The sequence below is a fragment of the Castor canadensis genome, chromosome 12 (genome assembly GCF_047511655.1).
Source record: "Castor canadensis chromosome 12, mCasCan1.hap1v2, whole genome shotgun sequence".
In the NCBI taxonomy this organism is placed as follows: Eukaryota; Metazoa; Chordata; class Mammalia; order Rodentia; family Castoridae; genus Castor; species Castor canadensis.
The window spans coordinates 2,752,109-2,769,715 of NC_133397.1; the positions used below are offsets into that span (position 1 = coordinate 2,752,109).

General features: G+C 45.7%; 1 protein-coding gene across 2 annotated transcripts in view; it reads left to right on the plus strand.

The window, feature by feature from the left end:
• The window catches only part of Dcdc2c (doublecortin domain containing 2C), a 121,491-nt gene that overhangs the window by 69,785 nt on the left and 34,099 nt on the right, over positions 1-17,607 (plus strand). For both annotated transcript variants that reach the window (XM_074049093.1, XM_074049094.1), the window contains 2 exons: positions 7,908-7,976; positions 14,096-14,137. In XM_074049093.1, the coding sequence (XP_073905194.1) occupies positions 7,908-7,976; positions 14,096-14,137 (111 nt within the window). The remainder of the gene's footprint in view (positions 1-7,907; positions 7,977-14,095; positions 14,138-17,607) is intronic.

The window sequence follows — 17,607 nt, forward strand, 5'->3', positions numbered from 1 at the left end:
TCATCTTCAACACCCCTGCCAAGTTCCTCCTGGTTTCTAGAAGGTTGCATGCCCCTTCAGTGATCTACCACCCATCCTTATGCCTCATACCAGGCATTTTCTTGCCTGTCCCTCTCTCCTTATCAGGTACTTCTGCTGCAGGCACCTGTTTAACACTTGTTTTGTGTTGACTGCATATTTGACTTGTCATTGTTCAGTTATTGTTTCTGTCACTGGCCAATCTGATTTTTACCAGGAGGTCTGCTGTGCTCACAATTATAGCCCCACACCTAGCAGGGCGTCTGGCATGCAGGTAGCCTTCACAATAATTGTAGAGTGCTGGAGTGATGGAATAAGTGTTGAAATAGGACAATATGATCATGAAACCTCCATATCTTCATCCGTAGGTGGGAATGACTCACGTGGTGGCCAAGGGAGGTAAGGCACATGTGAGAGCCCTGGCAAGGGCGTTCAGCCCTGTCTTCCTCCTCTGGCTGCATGGCAGAGCAAAGAGTAGAGTCCTAAGAAGTGTGGGTGAAGGGGGGACACAAACAAGGGGAGGGGATGCTGAAATCAAGGCCCACTAAGGTGGTAACTAGACTGAGGCAAAAACAAGGGGTGATAGGGAGCTGGGGTGACATGGCAGCTTGTGGGGATTGCAGAGGAGCAGTAGGCACAGGGTGAGGAGTGCACAGAGGAGGAAGAGGCAATGAGTGGGCAAGCATTGGGTAGAGATCAGGAGGCTGGGATCCAGTCCAACACACCCGTCTTGTGGTTTGGTGCATCTTCATAGGCCTTGGGCACCATTGCTGCTCCTGAGAAGGAGAGATGGCCATATAAGCCCTGAAATCATTAAAGATACACTTTCAATTGTTAGTGTTGGAGAAAAGAATTTATGTTCTATAAAAGGTCATTATTAGCATTTGAATTCATTTTATTCCTCTTAACTAGAGTAGGTCCTGATCCCACCTTGGTAATTACAAAGTTTTTCACTCAGATCACCAGTGGGATTTTCCATGCCTCTTACCTTTCCCCCCTTTATTTTTAACTCCTGCTCTTCGTCATCTTCACACTTCCTTTGGCATTTGGAGTAATTTCCCTAGGAGTCCTGTTATATTTTCTAAATTATCATTTTCTTTCTTTTTCATGACGCAACAAATGACAAGCAAAAGAACTGGTTTTCTCTTAAAACCTAAGCTAACAATTTAAATTTTTTTTTGCATATTTAAGAATTTTATAGTAATTAGGAAATTAGGACATTTTGTGCAGTTACTTTTATGTGATGTTTGTCTTTGGTATTGATTTATTATTATGTATTTTATGGTTATAGATTGATATTATGTGGTACGAGTTTCATAAGCAGCCAAAAATCTCGTATAGGAAAAACTGTCATAGCCATTGTGTATGACAAGCATGTTTGTGACTTTCAGTCGCTGTGTGCTTGATGGTCCTTGTATTTGAGGCTATGGATCGGAATTGCCATGATGGAATTCATGGATGGATGGAAGAGGATGGAAGAGGGCCAGATGGTGACCTGGGATGTCCCCTGTGATAGACATTTTGAAGGAAGGAGTTGTACCAGGACATGGCAGAGGGGGCTTTCAGAACTTTCTGTTCAGTGATTCTTCTCACTGGGTGATGTCTCAGTGAACTGAGACTTTGTCGTTGTCAGGTGACACTTTTAGTGCAGGTTCTGCGGCTGTGAGGGATGTGGCATGGAGACCTGCGGAGAGGAGCTGGTCAGCAGTCCTGCCTCTGGATCCTACAGTGAGGCACCTGGTTACATGAGCAGAGCCCTCAGGAGCAGAAGAACTGCCATCCCCTGAGCTGTCAGGTGGGGTGCTGGAGAGCTGGGCTTGGGGAGGAAGCTTTCTGCAGAGCAGGGCACTGGGGAGGAGCTGAGGAAGTCTCAGTGAGGGGCAGAACCTGGGCTCATTGCCCTGTCCCCAGGTCCTCGCTGTGGAGTCTGTTGATAAAAAGAATTTCAAGGCAGTTCACAAGGTAGAAAGTGGGCAGAGATTTTATTAGGCAAGTAGTGCAGACTAGCAAGCAAGAAGGAATGAAAGAGGCCAACCCAAGTGCTTGGAGTGTAGGAGTTGGACACACTGAGGCTTTCTCCCATCAGGGCTATTTATACTCACTAGAGGTTGGAGAGTCTTTTTGTGTATGTGTGTGTGTGTAGCAATATTGGGAGTGGAACTCAGGGCCTGGTGCTTGCTAGGCAGGCCCTCTATCACTTAAGCTGTTGCATAGTTTTGATGCTGTCACACAAGCATGGAGACATGGGTCTGGGGAAGTCTTGTAATCAAAGGGTCTTGTGACATGGGTGTCTATTTCTTCTGATCCAAAGACATTTTAAAGTTTTGGGTACATTACTCAATGTGGAACCAGGTCAGAGAAACTACTTCTATTGTATATTATATTTAATGGGGCTGATGGTTGGGGAGCTCTGATAAAAGGAATGTGTGTGCTTTGTGTACTCTTCTTAAAGAGTGTTTAGTGCAACAATTCATTCCAACTCTGCAGTCCTAGCAATTTTCAGTCCTACTTCCTGATTCTGGCTTGTTTTGATTCTCATGCTACCTGTCCCTATGCTTGCCTGCCTCAAGCACGCTGTGGCAAGTGGCTTGATTCGGTGTCTCCCACGTGCCCTGACCTGACATGGGGCCAGTGTTCCTCAAATGTTTATGAAGTCTGATGGAAGTGGATACAAGACTCCAAGGCACCGACAGGGCAGAGGACACTTTGATGTCTCTCCCTTGGGGAATCACAGTGTACTTTAGCCTGTTAGATGTTTCAGAGAAGTCCATGAGTCTGAAGTAACATTTAAGCTTTGGTTAATCTTGGCCATTTACCCACGGAAACTTTTCTTTTTCCTTTCCTCTCCTCTTCCCTCCCCTCTCCTTTCCTCCCCTTCCCTCCCCTCCCCTTTTCTCCCCTCTCCTCTCTTTCTTGCTAAGACACCCATAAAATGCAGGTTAGGTTCTTCCAGTATGCAGTTATCCAAGGCCTTTCTCTTTCCTGTGGAGCAGGAACACAGGATGGACCCAGAGGACTGTCTCTGATTGCTAAGGTAGATTCTGCTGTTGGGGCAGGCCGGGCCTGGTTGGACGGGGTGGCCCCACACCTCGAGGATGGCTGTGTGCCACACTGTGGTCTCATCACTGTTTCCATGTGGAAGGAGGACAGTGCTTAAAGCAGGGCTTTGCAGTCCACTACTAAAGGGTGGTTTGGGGCCGGTAGTGTACTGCCTGATGGTACTGCTGACTTTCATAGCAATCTGTAACACTTTTCTCTTGGTTTTGTTAACTTTTGGGTCACCCCGAGCATCTCATGTGCTGTTTCTTACTATGCTTGCAACATTATACTCACGCAAGTTTAGTGTTGCTGTAATGAGAAAACTTCACAAAATATGACAGCTGATCAGTTTATGCATTTGGAGTCAAACTTTCTAGATTGAGGAAGAGAAACTCAAGACTTAGGAAACCTTCACCTCCCGGGGGATGATTCTTGCTAGTAAGAGAGCACTGGTGAAGAACAAAGTTACACCGGAGGGAAGTTAGAATTTCCCACGGTGGCATGGTTGTTGAGGTTTGGATGAGGAAGGGGCATGGGTGTCCCTTGCTCCTGCTATGGACATTAGATTATGTCCAGTTTTTGTGATCATGAGCAAGACTCTGGCACCATGGCCCCTTAATTGTTGTCTTTCCTTTGCCCCGGAGTGTAGAAGCTTCCTCCAGTACCTGCAGGTCAGTCTGGGAGCCTCTTCTACAGAGGACAAGAAGGAGGATGGCTATACTAGCTGTGGGCAGGGAGAGTGGAAATGTGGCTTCAAAGGCTGATCGCCAGTCTTGACAGTTCACGCTTATCATGCATGTTGACCCACAACTCTGATTCCTAAAATGTTCCCATTTTTCTGGTCTGCACTCCAGTTGTTTTCTTTCAAGTTTACTCTCAGAACCACACACACCTTTTATTACAATGGTAAACTTTGCCTGTTCCCCAACTTTTTTTTTTTTTGGTGGTGGTACTGGAGTTTGAACTCAAGGCCTCACACTTACTTGCTTAGGCAGGTGCTCTAACTTAGTCCTTTTTTGCTTTTAATTGTTTTTAAGATAGGGTCTCCTTCCTATGCCTCCTGGTAACTGGGATGACAGGTATCACCACACCTGGCTCATTGGTTCAGATTGAGTCTCACTAACTTTTTGCCTGGATTGGCTTTGAACTGTTATCCTCCCAATTTTTGCATCTTGAATAGCTGGGATTACAAATGTGAACCACTGTGGCCTGCCTGTCTTCCAGCTTCTGTCACTTGGTTTCTACCAACGTACACATTTGCATTTGACTTCTGTACAGTTGACGCCTGCTTTAACTGTGCAGGTTGGAGGGTTCACACTTATATTCAGGGTTCCTGGTTGTCTTAGCAGTTCGTTCATACAGTAGAAGCTGGTGGATTCTTGTGGATCAAGGTCAAGGTGCCATGTTGGAGAGGCTGTTCCTTGATTGATTAAGAGACCTCAGTTATTTTTGTCCTCAGAGTGGTGAAGCTTCAAAGGACTGAAAACTTACTTGTCCTGAGCTCAGTGCTCTGTGCGCAGGGTGGGGGGCTGAGTTGGGGCTGCAGTGTCCAGGACGCAGTCCTAAGATGCCTCGTGGCTGTTGGGGAGCAGGTGTTTGGCTGGTGGCTGTCTACATGATCCAAACTGTCATTCACTGTTAATGTTGCCTTTCCTCCCCTCCCAGGTTGGTTTTATTTTAAGGTATGGCAGTTTGTTTTAAAACTTTCACCTTCCTTGATTTTAATGGCAGGCAATGTATCCCCCTTCCCTTACTTCTACCCACAGAGTAAACTAAGGAGATTGCAAGGCAATCACACTAGGCATCTACATTATAAGTGTAATTCTCAGACAGTCACAGACCTTTACACTAGCATTATTTTAAAGTCCTGAGTGATGACATCCCACTGTTCAGGAACCACCTCTTGGCACTTATAATCTGCGCAAAAAATGGCACCCAATATTTGAACATTGATCTTGGAACTTTATCTGATTTAAGAACTACATTTTTTATAAGAGTAATGTCTTCTGTCAGGGATAAGATTGGGTTTACTAATGTAAATACTTTAAAAAGTAGACAGGTGCCTACAACTGCCTGCTCTGTTTATCCCTACATACTCCCCTTTGGTCACTTTAGAGGGAAATGATTCAGAATGTACTCTGTACATAAGCAATAATATTTAGTACACTGTTCCTAGGTGGTGAGTATTCTGTGTGCATCCCTGGTCTCCAGGTGAGGCGTGAGAAGCGTGGATTGACAGAGATCACGAAGGACTTGGTTTATTTCTGACAATTGGTCTGTTTTGTGCTGCCATAATTGAAAACCTGAGACCGGGGTATTTATAAGAACAGAAATGTGTTGGCTCACAGTCTGGTGGCTGGGAAGCTCAACACTGAGGACTGGGCGTATGACAAGGGCTGCCTTGCTGTGAACTCACATGACGGAAGGTGAGAGGCTGGGGGGCACTCCTGCATGATACATTGGTCCACTCCTGGGAGTGGAGCCCCTCCCTGATCGCCTCCCAGTACCATGGTGATGGCAACTGCATTTCAGCAGATGCTTAAGCATAGCACTGATCACACTCACACTCAGCTATTTCCTGAGTCCCAAAGAGCAGAGGCAAAAGGAGAGGGTTCATTTAGATCCCCGTGAGGCACGCAGAGAAGACGCCCTGAGCTGCACCTCCCCGGATTCAGTGCACTTCCCTCTGGAGAAAGAGCCAAGAAGTCACCAAGGTAAAACCAAAATGGTTTGGACTAATTAGGAGGTCAGACTACATTTGTGCACTCTGTGAATTGCTTAATTAGGAAAGCATAATGGAGCTTTAAACTGCCTGTGCTCCCAGGTGCATAGAACAGCTCAGATGAAGTCAACTCAGATCTCAGGGGTATCTTCTTTTGTGAATAAATTAAAACCTGCAATTAGCTTCTGTATCTGTGAGGATGTTTCAGCTATAAAAGGCAGAAAACTTGAGTGGCTTAAGCAATCAGGAACATTTGCCATGCACGTGGAGGCCTCTGTGCGATGGAAAGTTGCAGAGGTGGCCAGCTCAGTGTCTCAGGGAGTATGGAACATACCCATCTTGCCGTCACCCTCCTGGCATCCTCAGCGCACTACCTTGGCCTTGGGCTTGCCTCCTGAGGTCTCAAGGGTTCTGTGCAGCACGTCAAGACCCGAGATTGCTGCCGAGAAGGATGGAGGCTGACTGCCCCTGATGTGTTCCTTACTTCAGCAGTGAGAGTCCTTCTGAGGAACCCTTGGGAAATCCTTGTCACCAGCCAGGGAGAGGCATCTGAGCCTTGGTATTTAGAGTGATCAGCGTTCACTTCTAGTTTCTAGGAATGGGGTCCAGGTTTCTCCGAACTGCATGACTAGTACTGAGCAATAATTGGTATTATTTTTTGTGGCAAGAAAAAGGTACAGGATGGCTGTAAGGTGGGCAACTGTCATGTCTACTCACGAGCATTTATACACCCACACGCCCTACCTCATGAGGAGGAAGACACTTGTCCCCCTGCCTGCGGCTCCCACTCCTCTGTAATTTGATTCTGACTCCTTAGAGATTCTTAGAAACCTTGTGCCAACAGTTATTGTCTAGAGAGATGACTATCCCCGCCCCTGGTGTGTACACTCATCTCCCCACCCTCGACTCCTGCTGTCTGCAAATGTGCCAGAGCTGACTTGTTATAAACCCTTGTGGGCCCTGCTTTGCTCTCTCACTCCCCTTTGAGCAACACCTGTGTCTTCCTGAGGTGCAGGGCCAGCCTTTGCGTCATCTCTTCTGGCTTCTGTCCATGATTGTGTGGGGCAGCCCTCAACTCCCTGCCACCACATCCAGCAAGTTCCTCAGTTGCCAACACGCTCACTGTTGACCACTTCACCACCAGTCAGCCCTTCCACTGCTCTCTCTCTTCCTCTTGCACGTCTTGCTAGTTCAGTCTTCTGATTTTCCTTCTGTCTCGATGGCCACTCTTCCTCTTTCTTTCTAGGCTCCTGCTCTTCTATGTATGTGGCCACTGAATGTTGGGGTTCAGTGAGGATCAGGGTGGGGCATCTTCTCTCCTCACTCTGTATCAACCTTGCATTTATATGAAGTCACCATGGCTGTGAAGCCTGTGCAGACCTCTCTCTCCTGGATGTCAGCTGGGCTGTGTCTCCCTTCACATGTTCTCAGACACTGGAGCTTAGCAGGGTGAGAATGTCCCAGGGTCTCCTCCCCTCTGTCTCCAGACCTTGTTCCCTACCTGTATCAGAGCATGCGTGATGCCCCCAATCCATCGGGTAAGAAAAAAGAAACACAAGCAGTTTCTGGAGACCCACTGTCTACCCTTCCATAACCAGGACATCCTAAGCACCATCAATTTGGCCTCATAGTCGAGTCTGGAGCCTCTCCACCCCTCTGCCTGAGCCCCATCACTCCAGTCACACCTAGCAGCATCTCATGGCCATATTGCTGCTGAGCCTCTTGTCCTCTATGCTCTGACCAGTGCTTCCTCCTGAGACAGGGCAGCCCCCTGTTGGGGTCTCCAAGGATGCACCAGAATTTGGGAAGGAAGTGTCTGGTGACCAGAGGCATCTGGAGTGACCACTGTGCTCCTTTCTACACAAAGGGTTCATAGTATCTCTTCCTAAAGATTTCTCCAGCAATTTTGTCCAGCAGGTTGTTGTTTCCTTGGTGGAGCCAAAGGTAAAAACAGAGCAGATCGACCTGAATTTGGAAAAAGTGCAATGGCTTTCTAGCTCTGTCCCTGGTAGTGGTCTAGAAAGTTGTGCTGTTTTCATTTGCTCTCTGTGTTTTCATGAGCTTGGCTATGGCCATGCCTAAGAGCTTCAACTATGGCTGATTTGAAATATGGTGATTTTCTCCCTAGGTACCAGCTGAAATAGTCAAAGAAGATGACGAGGTACATAGTGACACCCCCGATTATGAAGGCAACAAGGTGAGTTAATTTTGTTTGTTGTTAAGGGCTTGGGCGTTTGGCACCTCCTGGTCTAGGGTTCTCACATGATGAGCAGAGCTCACGTTGGATGGGAAGGGATCCAGGGCCAAGGTCAGTTCCAGAACACAAAGGAGCTTGTGTTAGAAGCATTGTACAAGTTTCCCTGGTGGGCTGTGGCTTGGTCGGGTCTCCTGCTTGCCAGGAAGTCATGTGGGTAATTCCGATGGCTTGTCCTGACATGTCTTGATCACCTTACCCTGCACTTCTGAGCAAAACCTAAATGTTTTCCCCAACAAGTTTCAAGGTGCTGGTGGGGACAGCAGCCACTGTGTGGGTGGCTCCCTCTGACCACTGCAAAGGTCCCTGTCCCTGAAGGTGCAGGTCACCAGGCTCTTGTGGGGACGTGGGACTGCACATGGCTGTCTGCAGATGGCAGCATGGGCTCACACAGCACGCGGGCTGTGTGCGTGTTTGCTCTTCTTCCTGTCATCCAGGCAGGCAGCGTGTTTCCATGGTCCTCTGAGGCCAGGTGACTAATCTACATAAAATACACACTTTGGGAGAGCAGGACCATTCAAATCCAGGCTAAGGAGTGGAGCACTGAGCTTTGTTTTCAACAATCTCTCTCTAGACATTCTGCAAGGCAGTTTCCTATTGAGATGTTTGGTCTCAGGCAGAGGCTCTGTGAAAATGGGAGGCTGGGCTGACTGGGCCAACATGGAGTCCTCCAATGCTGTGCATGAACTCGGGCAGCCAGGTGGCCCTGGGAGCCACAGCTTCCAGCTTCTGAGCTGAGGAGATGGGAAATGACTCAGGCTGATGAGAGGGTGCTGGGGCTGCCCACAGGTTCCCATTTGTCACCCAACTTGGCAAGGGGCGTTTGTGGGGAAGTTTGATGGGGAGCTTGGGATCCAACATAAAGAGAACAGTGCCTGTCAGAGTCTGTTCCTGTCTTTATGTCCTAGAGAGTTTGGATTGGCAATTTTTAGTGAAAGTCGTCACCATCTGTGTCTGGATGAGTAGATAGTTAGGGAGCACTCTCTAATTTGAGCAAAGGTCATGTTTAATTTTTTTTGTTAGAGAGAGCAAGTCTGTTCTGACAGTGGGAACAATGATGAAGATGATTGCCCAAAACATCAGGCAACAAGGGTGAAAGTCCACTTGCTTCTGATGGGGGTGGGGAGAGGAGGATGCTGCTCATTTTACCAGAGTCTGGAGGCATGTTTGAACAGGTGCACAGGGAGCACAACTGCCCTGAGTTCATGGTGTCACCTGAACACCCTATGCAGGCTGGCATTGCTTGTCTGACTTCTAGGAGCAGTCACACATGCTAGCAACTGGAGGTCAGCCTGCAGAAGATTTAATTTCTTAGAATTAACCACAACATCTTTCTTAATGCAAACGCATTGCCAGAACAGCAGCTGACCAGAGCACCTAGGCTTTAGGTGGCCGATACTGACCATGGGAGCAGCCAAACTTCTCTTCTAGTGGTGTGGCAGGGGACAGGGAAGGGCTGGAGTGAGCTTGTTAAAATGTGCCAAGAGCTGCTGGGTGCCCTATGCTGTCTAAGAGAGAGAGAGAAGAGAGAGAAAGAGGGAGGAAAGGAGAGAAAGGGAGATAGTGATGGTGATGCTTGGAGCGTATAAATTGCCAGTGAGGAAGTGATGGAGCCTGGATCTAGATTTGAATGATCCCGAAGACTGTGTATTTTCTTCTTCTTGGTCACCTCTGATCTCCTAGAAGACATATGTGCTCTGGGGTTTCTTTGTCTGTCCCTGGTACACACGATGGAACTAACTGTGTGGTGCTCTGGGCTGTTTCAGCAGTGTTGACGTCCGAGAATGTTTTAGTTCTGTCAGATCCATGCTCTCCCTCTCTGCTTCTCTCTAGGATTGAACAGAACATTCTTGGTGAACTCTTTTCTTCTTGCTGTGAAATGCTACACAGAGTTGAAGGTCTTTGGTCCTAAACTCTAGCCTGTGCTTTGATGGCTCAGAGTGAACAAGCACTTTGCATGTGTTGTAATAGCTTGTGGTGACACTTGAGAATGAAGTGCCAGCCCACCAGCTTTCCTGCTCACAGGCTGCGCGGTCCACACCTGCTTGTCAGGAACTGCAGTGGTGCTGGCATTCCATTTGTGCATTCATTTGACAAGTCACCCACAGGCCATTTGTTTGGGTATTGAATCTAGCAAGTGTTTTAGGCTTATTATTGCTGACTTGACCTCCCCTCAAACACACCGTGGCATGCTTAGGGCTGAGATGGTGGATGCCTTGGGTCCTGCATATCCTTCACACTGTCTTATACTCAGTGGATGTTTAAAAACCTATATGGGTTGGATTTCAGTTACTTTCAACAAAATGTTTAAACTTAACTATGCAATCCAGTAGTAAAGTGCTACTTGCCTGGTGAAGTTTTTTTTTTCCTTTTATTATTCATATGTGCATACAAGGCTTGGTTCATTTCTCCCCCCTGCCCCCACCCCCTCCCTTACCACCCACTCCACTCCCTCCCTCTCCCTCCCACCCCCTCAATACACAGCAGAAACTATTTTGCCCTTATTTCTAATTTTGTTGTAGAGAGAGTATAAGCAATAACAGGAAGGGACAAGGGTTTTTGCTGGTTGAAATAAGGATAGCTATACAGGGTATTGACTCACATTGATTTCCTGTGCGTGTGTGTTACCTTCTAGGTTAATTCTTTTTGATCTAACCTTTTCTCTAGTTCCTGGTCCCCTTCTCCTATTGGCCTCAGTTGCTTTTTAAGGTATCTGCTTTAGTTTCTCTGCGTTAAGGGCAACAAATGCTAGCTAATTTTTTAGGTGTCTTACCTATCCTCACACCTCCCTTGTGTGCTCTCGCTTTTATCATGTGCTCATAGTCCAATCCCATTGTTGTGTTTGCCCTTGATCTAATGTCCACATATGAGGGAGAACATACGATTTTTGGTCTTTTGGGCCAGGCTAACCTCACTCAGAATGATGTTCTCCAATTCCATCCATTTACCAGCGAATGATAACATTTCGTTCTTCTTCATGGCTGCATAAAATTCCACTGTGTATAGATACCACATTTTCTTGATCCATTCGTCAGTGGTGGGGCATCTTGGCTGTTTCCATAACTTGGCAATTGTGAATAGTGCTGCAATAAACATGGGTGTGCAGGTGCCTCTGGAGTAACCTGTGTCACAGTCTTTTGGGTATATCCCCAAGAGTGGTATTGCTGGATTAAATGGTAGATCAATGTTTAGCTTTTTAAGTAGCCTCCAAATTTTTTTCCAGAGTGGTTGTACTAGTCTACATTCCCACCAACAGTGTAAGAGGGTTCCTTTTTCCCCGCATCCTCGCCAACACCTGTTGTTGGTGGTGTTGCTGATGATGGCTATTCTAACAGGGGTGAGGTGGAATCTTAGTGTGGTTTTAATTTGCATTTCCTTTATTGCTAGAGATGGTGAGCATTTTTTCATGTGTTTTTTGGCCATTTGAATTTCTTCTTTTGAGAAAGTTCTGTTTAGTTCAGTGGCCCATTTCTTTATTGGTTCATTAGTTTTGGGAGAAGTTTTAAGAGAACATGAAATTATGAACATTATTTAAATATACATATACTGCTGACATTTGATCACAGAATTTCTGCTGTCATTTTTGGGAAACCTTTGAGTAAAAGATGCATAACATGAAATTGTCTATTTTAACCATTTTATTAAGTATGTAACTTAGTGGTGTTACTTATATTCATAATGAGCAGTCATCACTACTCTTCATGTTTAAGACACTCTCATCCCACAAGCAGAGTCTGTACGTGTGACGCGCAGACTCCCCTCTCCCTGCTCATCAACCCCAGGTGGAAGGAGCCAGGCAGATGCGTGCCAGGAGCTGCTCAGGCTCTGGCCTGGGAGTTATGCACAAGTGCGTCTATTTTGTTATATGTGTAAAGTCCGAATAAAAAGTATGCTTTTGTATGACACCTCTCATCCTCAGAGCTCTTAAGGATGCTGATTATACAACTCTGGCAATATTTAGCACGTTAATAACATTTTGCATCATCAAAATGGAATATTATCAGCATTAATTAGCTAATTTGAAAAACTCTCCTGAGATATAGTAAGAGGAAATGTACTTTTACCTTTCCAAATTGTGTTCATTGAGTACAATTTTTGTCACAGTGAGTACCTGAGTACAGGCTGAAGCAGTGGACTGGAGTTGTCCAGCTCTTGTTGCTTGGGTTGTTTGGACCCATGGATTGTAAATGTTTCTTGTGCAAACTGCACTTGTGAAAAAATCCATGCTACCTGCTGAACTTTGTAAGATCATATGTGAGGATTTTGAAGATTCAGCTCCTTTCTGAAGGAGTATGGGGGGTATTGAAGGCCACGATGACTAATAGACCATGTACTCCAAAGGCAGTGTGAGTTTCCTCAGTGTGGTCTGTAGCCAGCTCTGCAGGGAGTCACGGAGAGGGCTCAGGAGCAGGAATGTCAGGTCCTGTGGGACTCGCACTGATTCTGAGGTCTCAACCTTTTAATAGTGTTTATGTTTTCCTACCTTTGAGATGGTTGATGTACTTCTATTTGAGAATGCATACAGAATTTTTAAACCTGTTGACTAATGTAAAAAGGAGAAAAATAGAGGGGATGAACCAATTTGAGTTATAATACATATATACATGCAAATGTCACAATGAAACACGGAGAACAGGAAGGTAAACAGGTCCTGTCTGAAGGTTGGTATCTGGGTGGCTGTGGGGAGGATATAAGGAAAGAATGTAAGAGGGTGAATATGTCGGAAGTATGCACTCACATATGAAAATGGAAAAACAAGACCTGCTGAAACTATTCCAAGAATGAGGGGTGGGGAGATAAAGAAGATGATGGAGGAGGTGAGTTCAACTTTGATATAGCGTAAGAACTTTTGCAGATGTTATGGTATACCCCCAGTACAACAATAACATGATAATAAAATAAGTTTTCCTACCTTGGAAAGGTTTGTGTAAAACTTTCGTGGCCGGTTTCCTGAGTTCAGGAAGGAGTGGGAGTGTGTGTCCATTTCCCTGCCTGGGTTTGTGCTGGCTTCCTGACATGTCCTCTCCACCCACCTCCAGGGCTCCTGCTGGGCACAGCTTCCTCCCTCAATTTGTTTACTCTTCCTGCACCATCTAGCCACTCTGGCCCTCGTCAGAGTTATTGTGCACCTGACTCACAGCCTCTGGCAGGCATAAGGTTTTTGAAACAGGAATCTGTGCTTAATTTGTTTCACTGTCATAGTTAGCACCATTCCCATTCCCTGGCATACGGGAGTCACTGGTCTTGAGCAGGTCACCAAGGAGCATGGGGCCAGTTGATGGCCTTGGGTCCAGAAGGCTGGGGCACGGCGGAGCCACACCTCTCTTCAGTCATCATCTTGATATCTGGGAACGGCCCACAAATGTATTAATGATAAGTGATAGAAACAGATGCAACAGTCATCCACAGGGTGTGTTGGTGAATTCTGGTTCCATGGAGTGGAAGGCGATAGGCTAGACCTGACTGTACCAAAGACTGGGAGTTTCCAGATCTTATTAAGTAAATACAAATGAAGGCATGGCACAAAACATAACATGTTGTCTGACTTATAGAAACGTTTAGCAAGATGTACATAAAACAAAGCATTTAGAATGGAAAAGGTGGCTGGGTGCTGCTGGGGGCTCATGTTTGTAATGCTAGCTACTTGGGAGGCTGAGATTGGGAGGATCGTGGTTTGTGGCTAGCCTGGGCAAACAGTTTGTGAGACCCCATCTCTAAACAAATAACCAGAGCAAAATGCACTGGAGGTGTGGCTAGGTGGTAAAGAGCCTGCTTTGTAAGCATGAAGATCTCAGTTCAAACCCTAGTTCCACCAAAAAAAAAAAAAAAAAACCCAAAATAGAATGGGAAAGGTGTAGTACTTAGTGAAATAGAGGGGACAGGAGGCCCAGGTGTCAGAATGGCAGGGAGGAGGGGCTCAGGGCTGTAATGAACCCCTGCAAGTGGTGTTCATGATGAGGAAGAATCTGACATGGCCAAGAAGGTATGCGGGATGGGAGGATAAGGATTTCTGACCGTGTTCTTGCAGGTACTTGATTGCTGTATATTTTCTTTAATAATAGGAGAAAGAAGACGAAAAACTTTCTGAAGACATTGAAAGAAAGGTTTGTATCACTACATTGTAGTTTGGGGCTTCCCATGCTGAAGTCAGGATGATCTGCGGACCCTCAAATCTTGTCGGGTGCATTTTAGGAATGCGCAACTTCTCCACCTGCTCCCAGGGTTAGAAACTGAGGGACAGGACCATCACCATGCCGTTTCAGATAGGTGGACACCACTGGAGGGGAGATGAAAAGCAGGAGAGAGGAGCGACAAGGCAGCTCCCGGGGCACTCACTCAGTTTTCCCAGGCATTCCTGACGGCTCACCTGCAGACCCCAGCTGGATGCTGAGGACATGCGTGCACCTGGCCGGGGTGTGCGCATAGCCACTACCTTGTGCTCTAGGCCCCAGCCAGGCAGCGTCCCCACCTGGCATCAGCTCAGCAATAGCTAAGGTTTTCATCATTTTTTTTAATGAGTAAATGCGGGCGGTCATTTTGGTTTGTGTTCATACAATTTCACTTCCTTTTGTCTTGGGTCACCTGGACTCCTCCTCGCTCTGTAAAGAGTGTGGGACAAACACAAAAGTGTGTGTGAAGCCCTTGTAATCAAAACCAGAATGAGGAGAGGCCACTGGGGCCTGAAGTTGACTGGGCTTATTGCTGAATGTGCCACCCATCAGTGACCAGTGGAAGGGCTTTGGGGACACACCTCAGCATCTCAGAGGCTCCTTCTTTGAACTTTGGTCCCTTACTTGATCATAACCTCTGGGATAAGAGTCTGGCTAGAGTACCCTCAGCACTGCTGCTAGCTTGTTTTTGTGTATTGTCCCGGGAATGGAGCCCAGGGCCTCACACATGCCGGGGAAGCTCTGTACCACCAAGTCACTTTTATTAAGTGGCTTGGAAAGAAATCCTGACAGCCTTCTGGGGTGTGCACACATCAGATGCGTCGTGTGTACAGGTGATAATGTGTACCAGAGTCCAGTGTCAGCCCCTCCATTACCTGCTAGTTGGTCTTGTTAGGTAATTTAAGCTCTGCGCATTCGAGCACCTCAGTCAACAACAATTTCCCACGTTTGTGGCTTCTTTACCTCCCAGAATCAGTGAGACAGTGGATTTGAAAGTCCCTGGAAAGTGGAGCCTATTTGTTGAAAATGGCGTTTGCATTATTTGCACCTAAGTTGTACGAAAGCGAGGGAATGAAAGGCGTGGCCCTCAGATCAATGGTGGGCTCTCTCATGGTTGTCAACTCCCTTGTTAAAAACCAGGGCCACCAGTTCCATTATGTAGCATCCTGTCTGTCAGAGCTCTGGCTGGAGAGACGGTACCTGTGTTCACAGTGGGATCTCTGTCGGTGTGAATTATGTCTGGTTTTGATGTCAAGGAGTTCTTGGGAAAATTTATTGCTTCTTTGGCACATGTGTTGTTTACTCTTTTAATCAGAAAACTTTGCCAGACATGATGGGATGAAAAAAATCACAGACTTATACCCGACGCCAGCTGTCTGAATACAGCTTCACTTCCGAGGCTCAGTTTCCTTATCTGTAAAACTGGGGTAATTTCCAACTAGCAAAGATGAGATGTCTTTGCCCAGGGCCTTCCCTGGTGGGCTGGGGTCAAGTTTGCTTCCCGTCTGATCCTGATTCCACCACAGGTGCAGCATTCTTTTTTTAAATTTCTTTTATTCATATGTGTGTACAATGTTTGGGTCATTACTCCCTGCAGCATTCTTACAGCAGGATTCAGTTTTACATACATTTACTTTTTCCTCAGCATCAGAGACACACAGTGCCTTACTCGCAGCTGGCATTAATTATGTTTGTAAACTGAATGTTCTTCTGTACCTCACACGTGTTTTAAAATTAAGAATACTTTTGTCCAGTCATAAACAATTTATTACAGAATTATTGGAAAAGCAGCAAGAAAGTAGAAGCACTGATTTCCACTGCTGTAATCTGTTTTCTTTAAAAAATATTTTCTACTTTTTTTGCTACTAAGAATTGAACTAATTTTTCACTTTTTGATGTCTATCTTCTTGAAATAAATTTTTTCATTAGTGTATATTTAAAAAATTTAAGGCAAAACTATTTCGACAAAAAAATCTAAGCAAAGTTTGGAATTTCTTCACTTGTACATATTAAGATTGTTTTCCATTTTCACTTATTTTTTATGTGTGTATTTTTTTTTTCATTTTTCTTTTATTATTCATATGTGCATACAAGGCTTGGTTCATTTCTCCCCCCTGCCCCCACCCCCTCCCTTACCACCCATTCCACCCCCTCCCGCTCCCCCCCTCAATACCCAGCAGAAACTATTTTGCCCTTATCTCTAATTTTGTTGTAGAGAGAGTATAAGCAATAATAGGAAGGAACAAGGGGTTTTGCTGGTTGAGATAAGGATAGCTATACAGGGCATTGACTCACATTGATTTCCTGTGCGTGGGTGTTACCTTCTAGGTTAATTCTTTTTGATCTAACCTTTTCTCTAGTTCCTGGTCCCCTTTTCCTATTGGCCTCAGTTGCTTTTAAGGTATCAGCTTTAGTTTCTCTGCATTAAGGGCAACAAATGCTAGCTAATTTTTTAGGTGTCTTACCTATCCTCACCCCTCCCTTGTGTGCACTCGCTTTTATCATGTGCTCAAAGTCCAATCCCCTTGTTGTGTTTGCCCTTGATCTAATGTCCACATATGAGGGAGAACATACGATTTTTGGTCTTTTGAGCCAGGCTAACCTCACTCAGAATGATGTTCTCCAATTCCATCCATTTACCAGCGAATGATAACATTTCGTTCTTCTTCATGGCTGCATGAAGGGTGTTGAATATCTATTTTTAACAAGTGCTGGCCAGGCGTGGTGACACACATCTGTAATCTCAGCACTTGGGAGACTGAGGCAGGAAGGTTGCCAGTTAGAGGCCAGCCTGGGCTGTCTCGGAAAACCAAAACCAAAAGAAGCCAACGCAAACAAACAAACTCCCAAATGCTGTGAATCAGTGTTGAAGAACTTTTCAACATTTAATTTTTCTCAGTATGCATTACCATGTTGACTTGAAACTGATTTAAACATTTGTTAGTGACTCTGCTCACATTAGAAGCAGCAGCAGCAATAAGGGCAGACATGTCGTGTGTGTGCGTGTTTGTGCATGTGTGCACATGTGTGTGCATATTTGTGTGTAATTCCTTGGGGGAACCTCAGGTGTTGCTTAGTGGAGTCATCTGTTCTATTTGATTGCAAATGAGGGCTGGTGGAGTGGCCCAAGAGGTAGAGCACTGGTCCTGAGTTCAAACCCTAGAACTACCAAAAAACCTACCCCAAAAAACCTAAAGAAGAGAAGTTTTAGTTTTTCTTACTGAACAAATATTCAGTTTGATTTATCACAGGGTATATTTTTGTGATTAAGACAGACTTAGGAAGAACAGCAAGATGGAAGGATTCCATTCATTAATAGATTTGAAAATATGCTAAAAATTTAAATCACAAGTCTAGATGTTCTAGATGTTGAATCACTCCACTTCCATCTTGGATTTGACTGA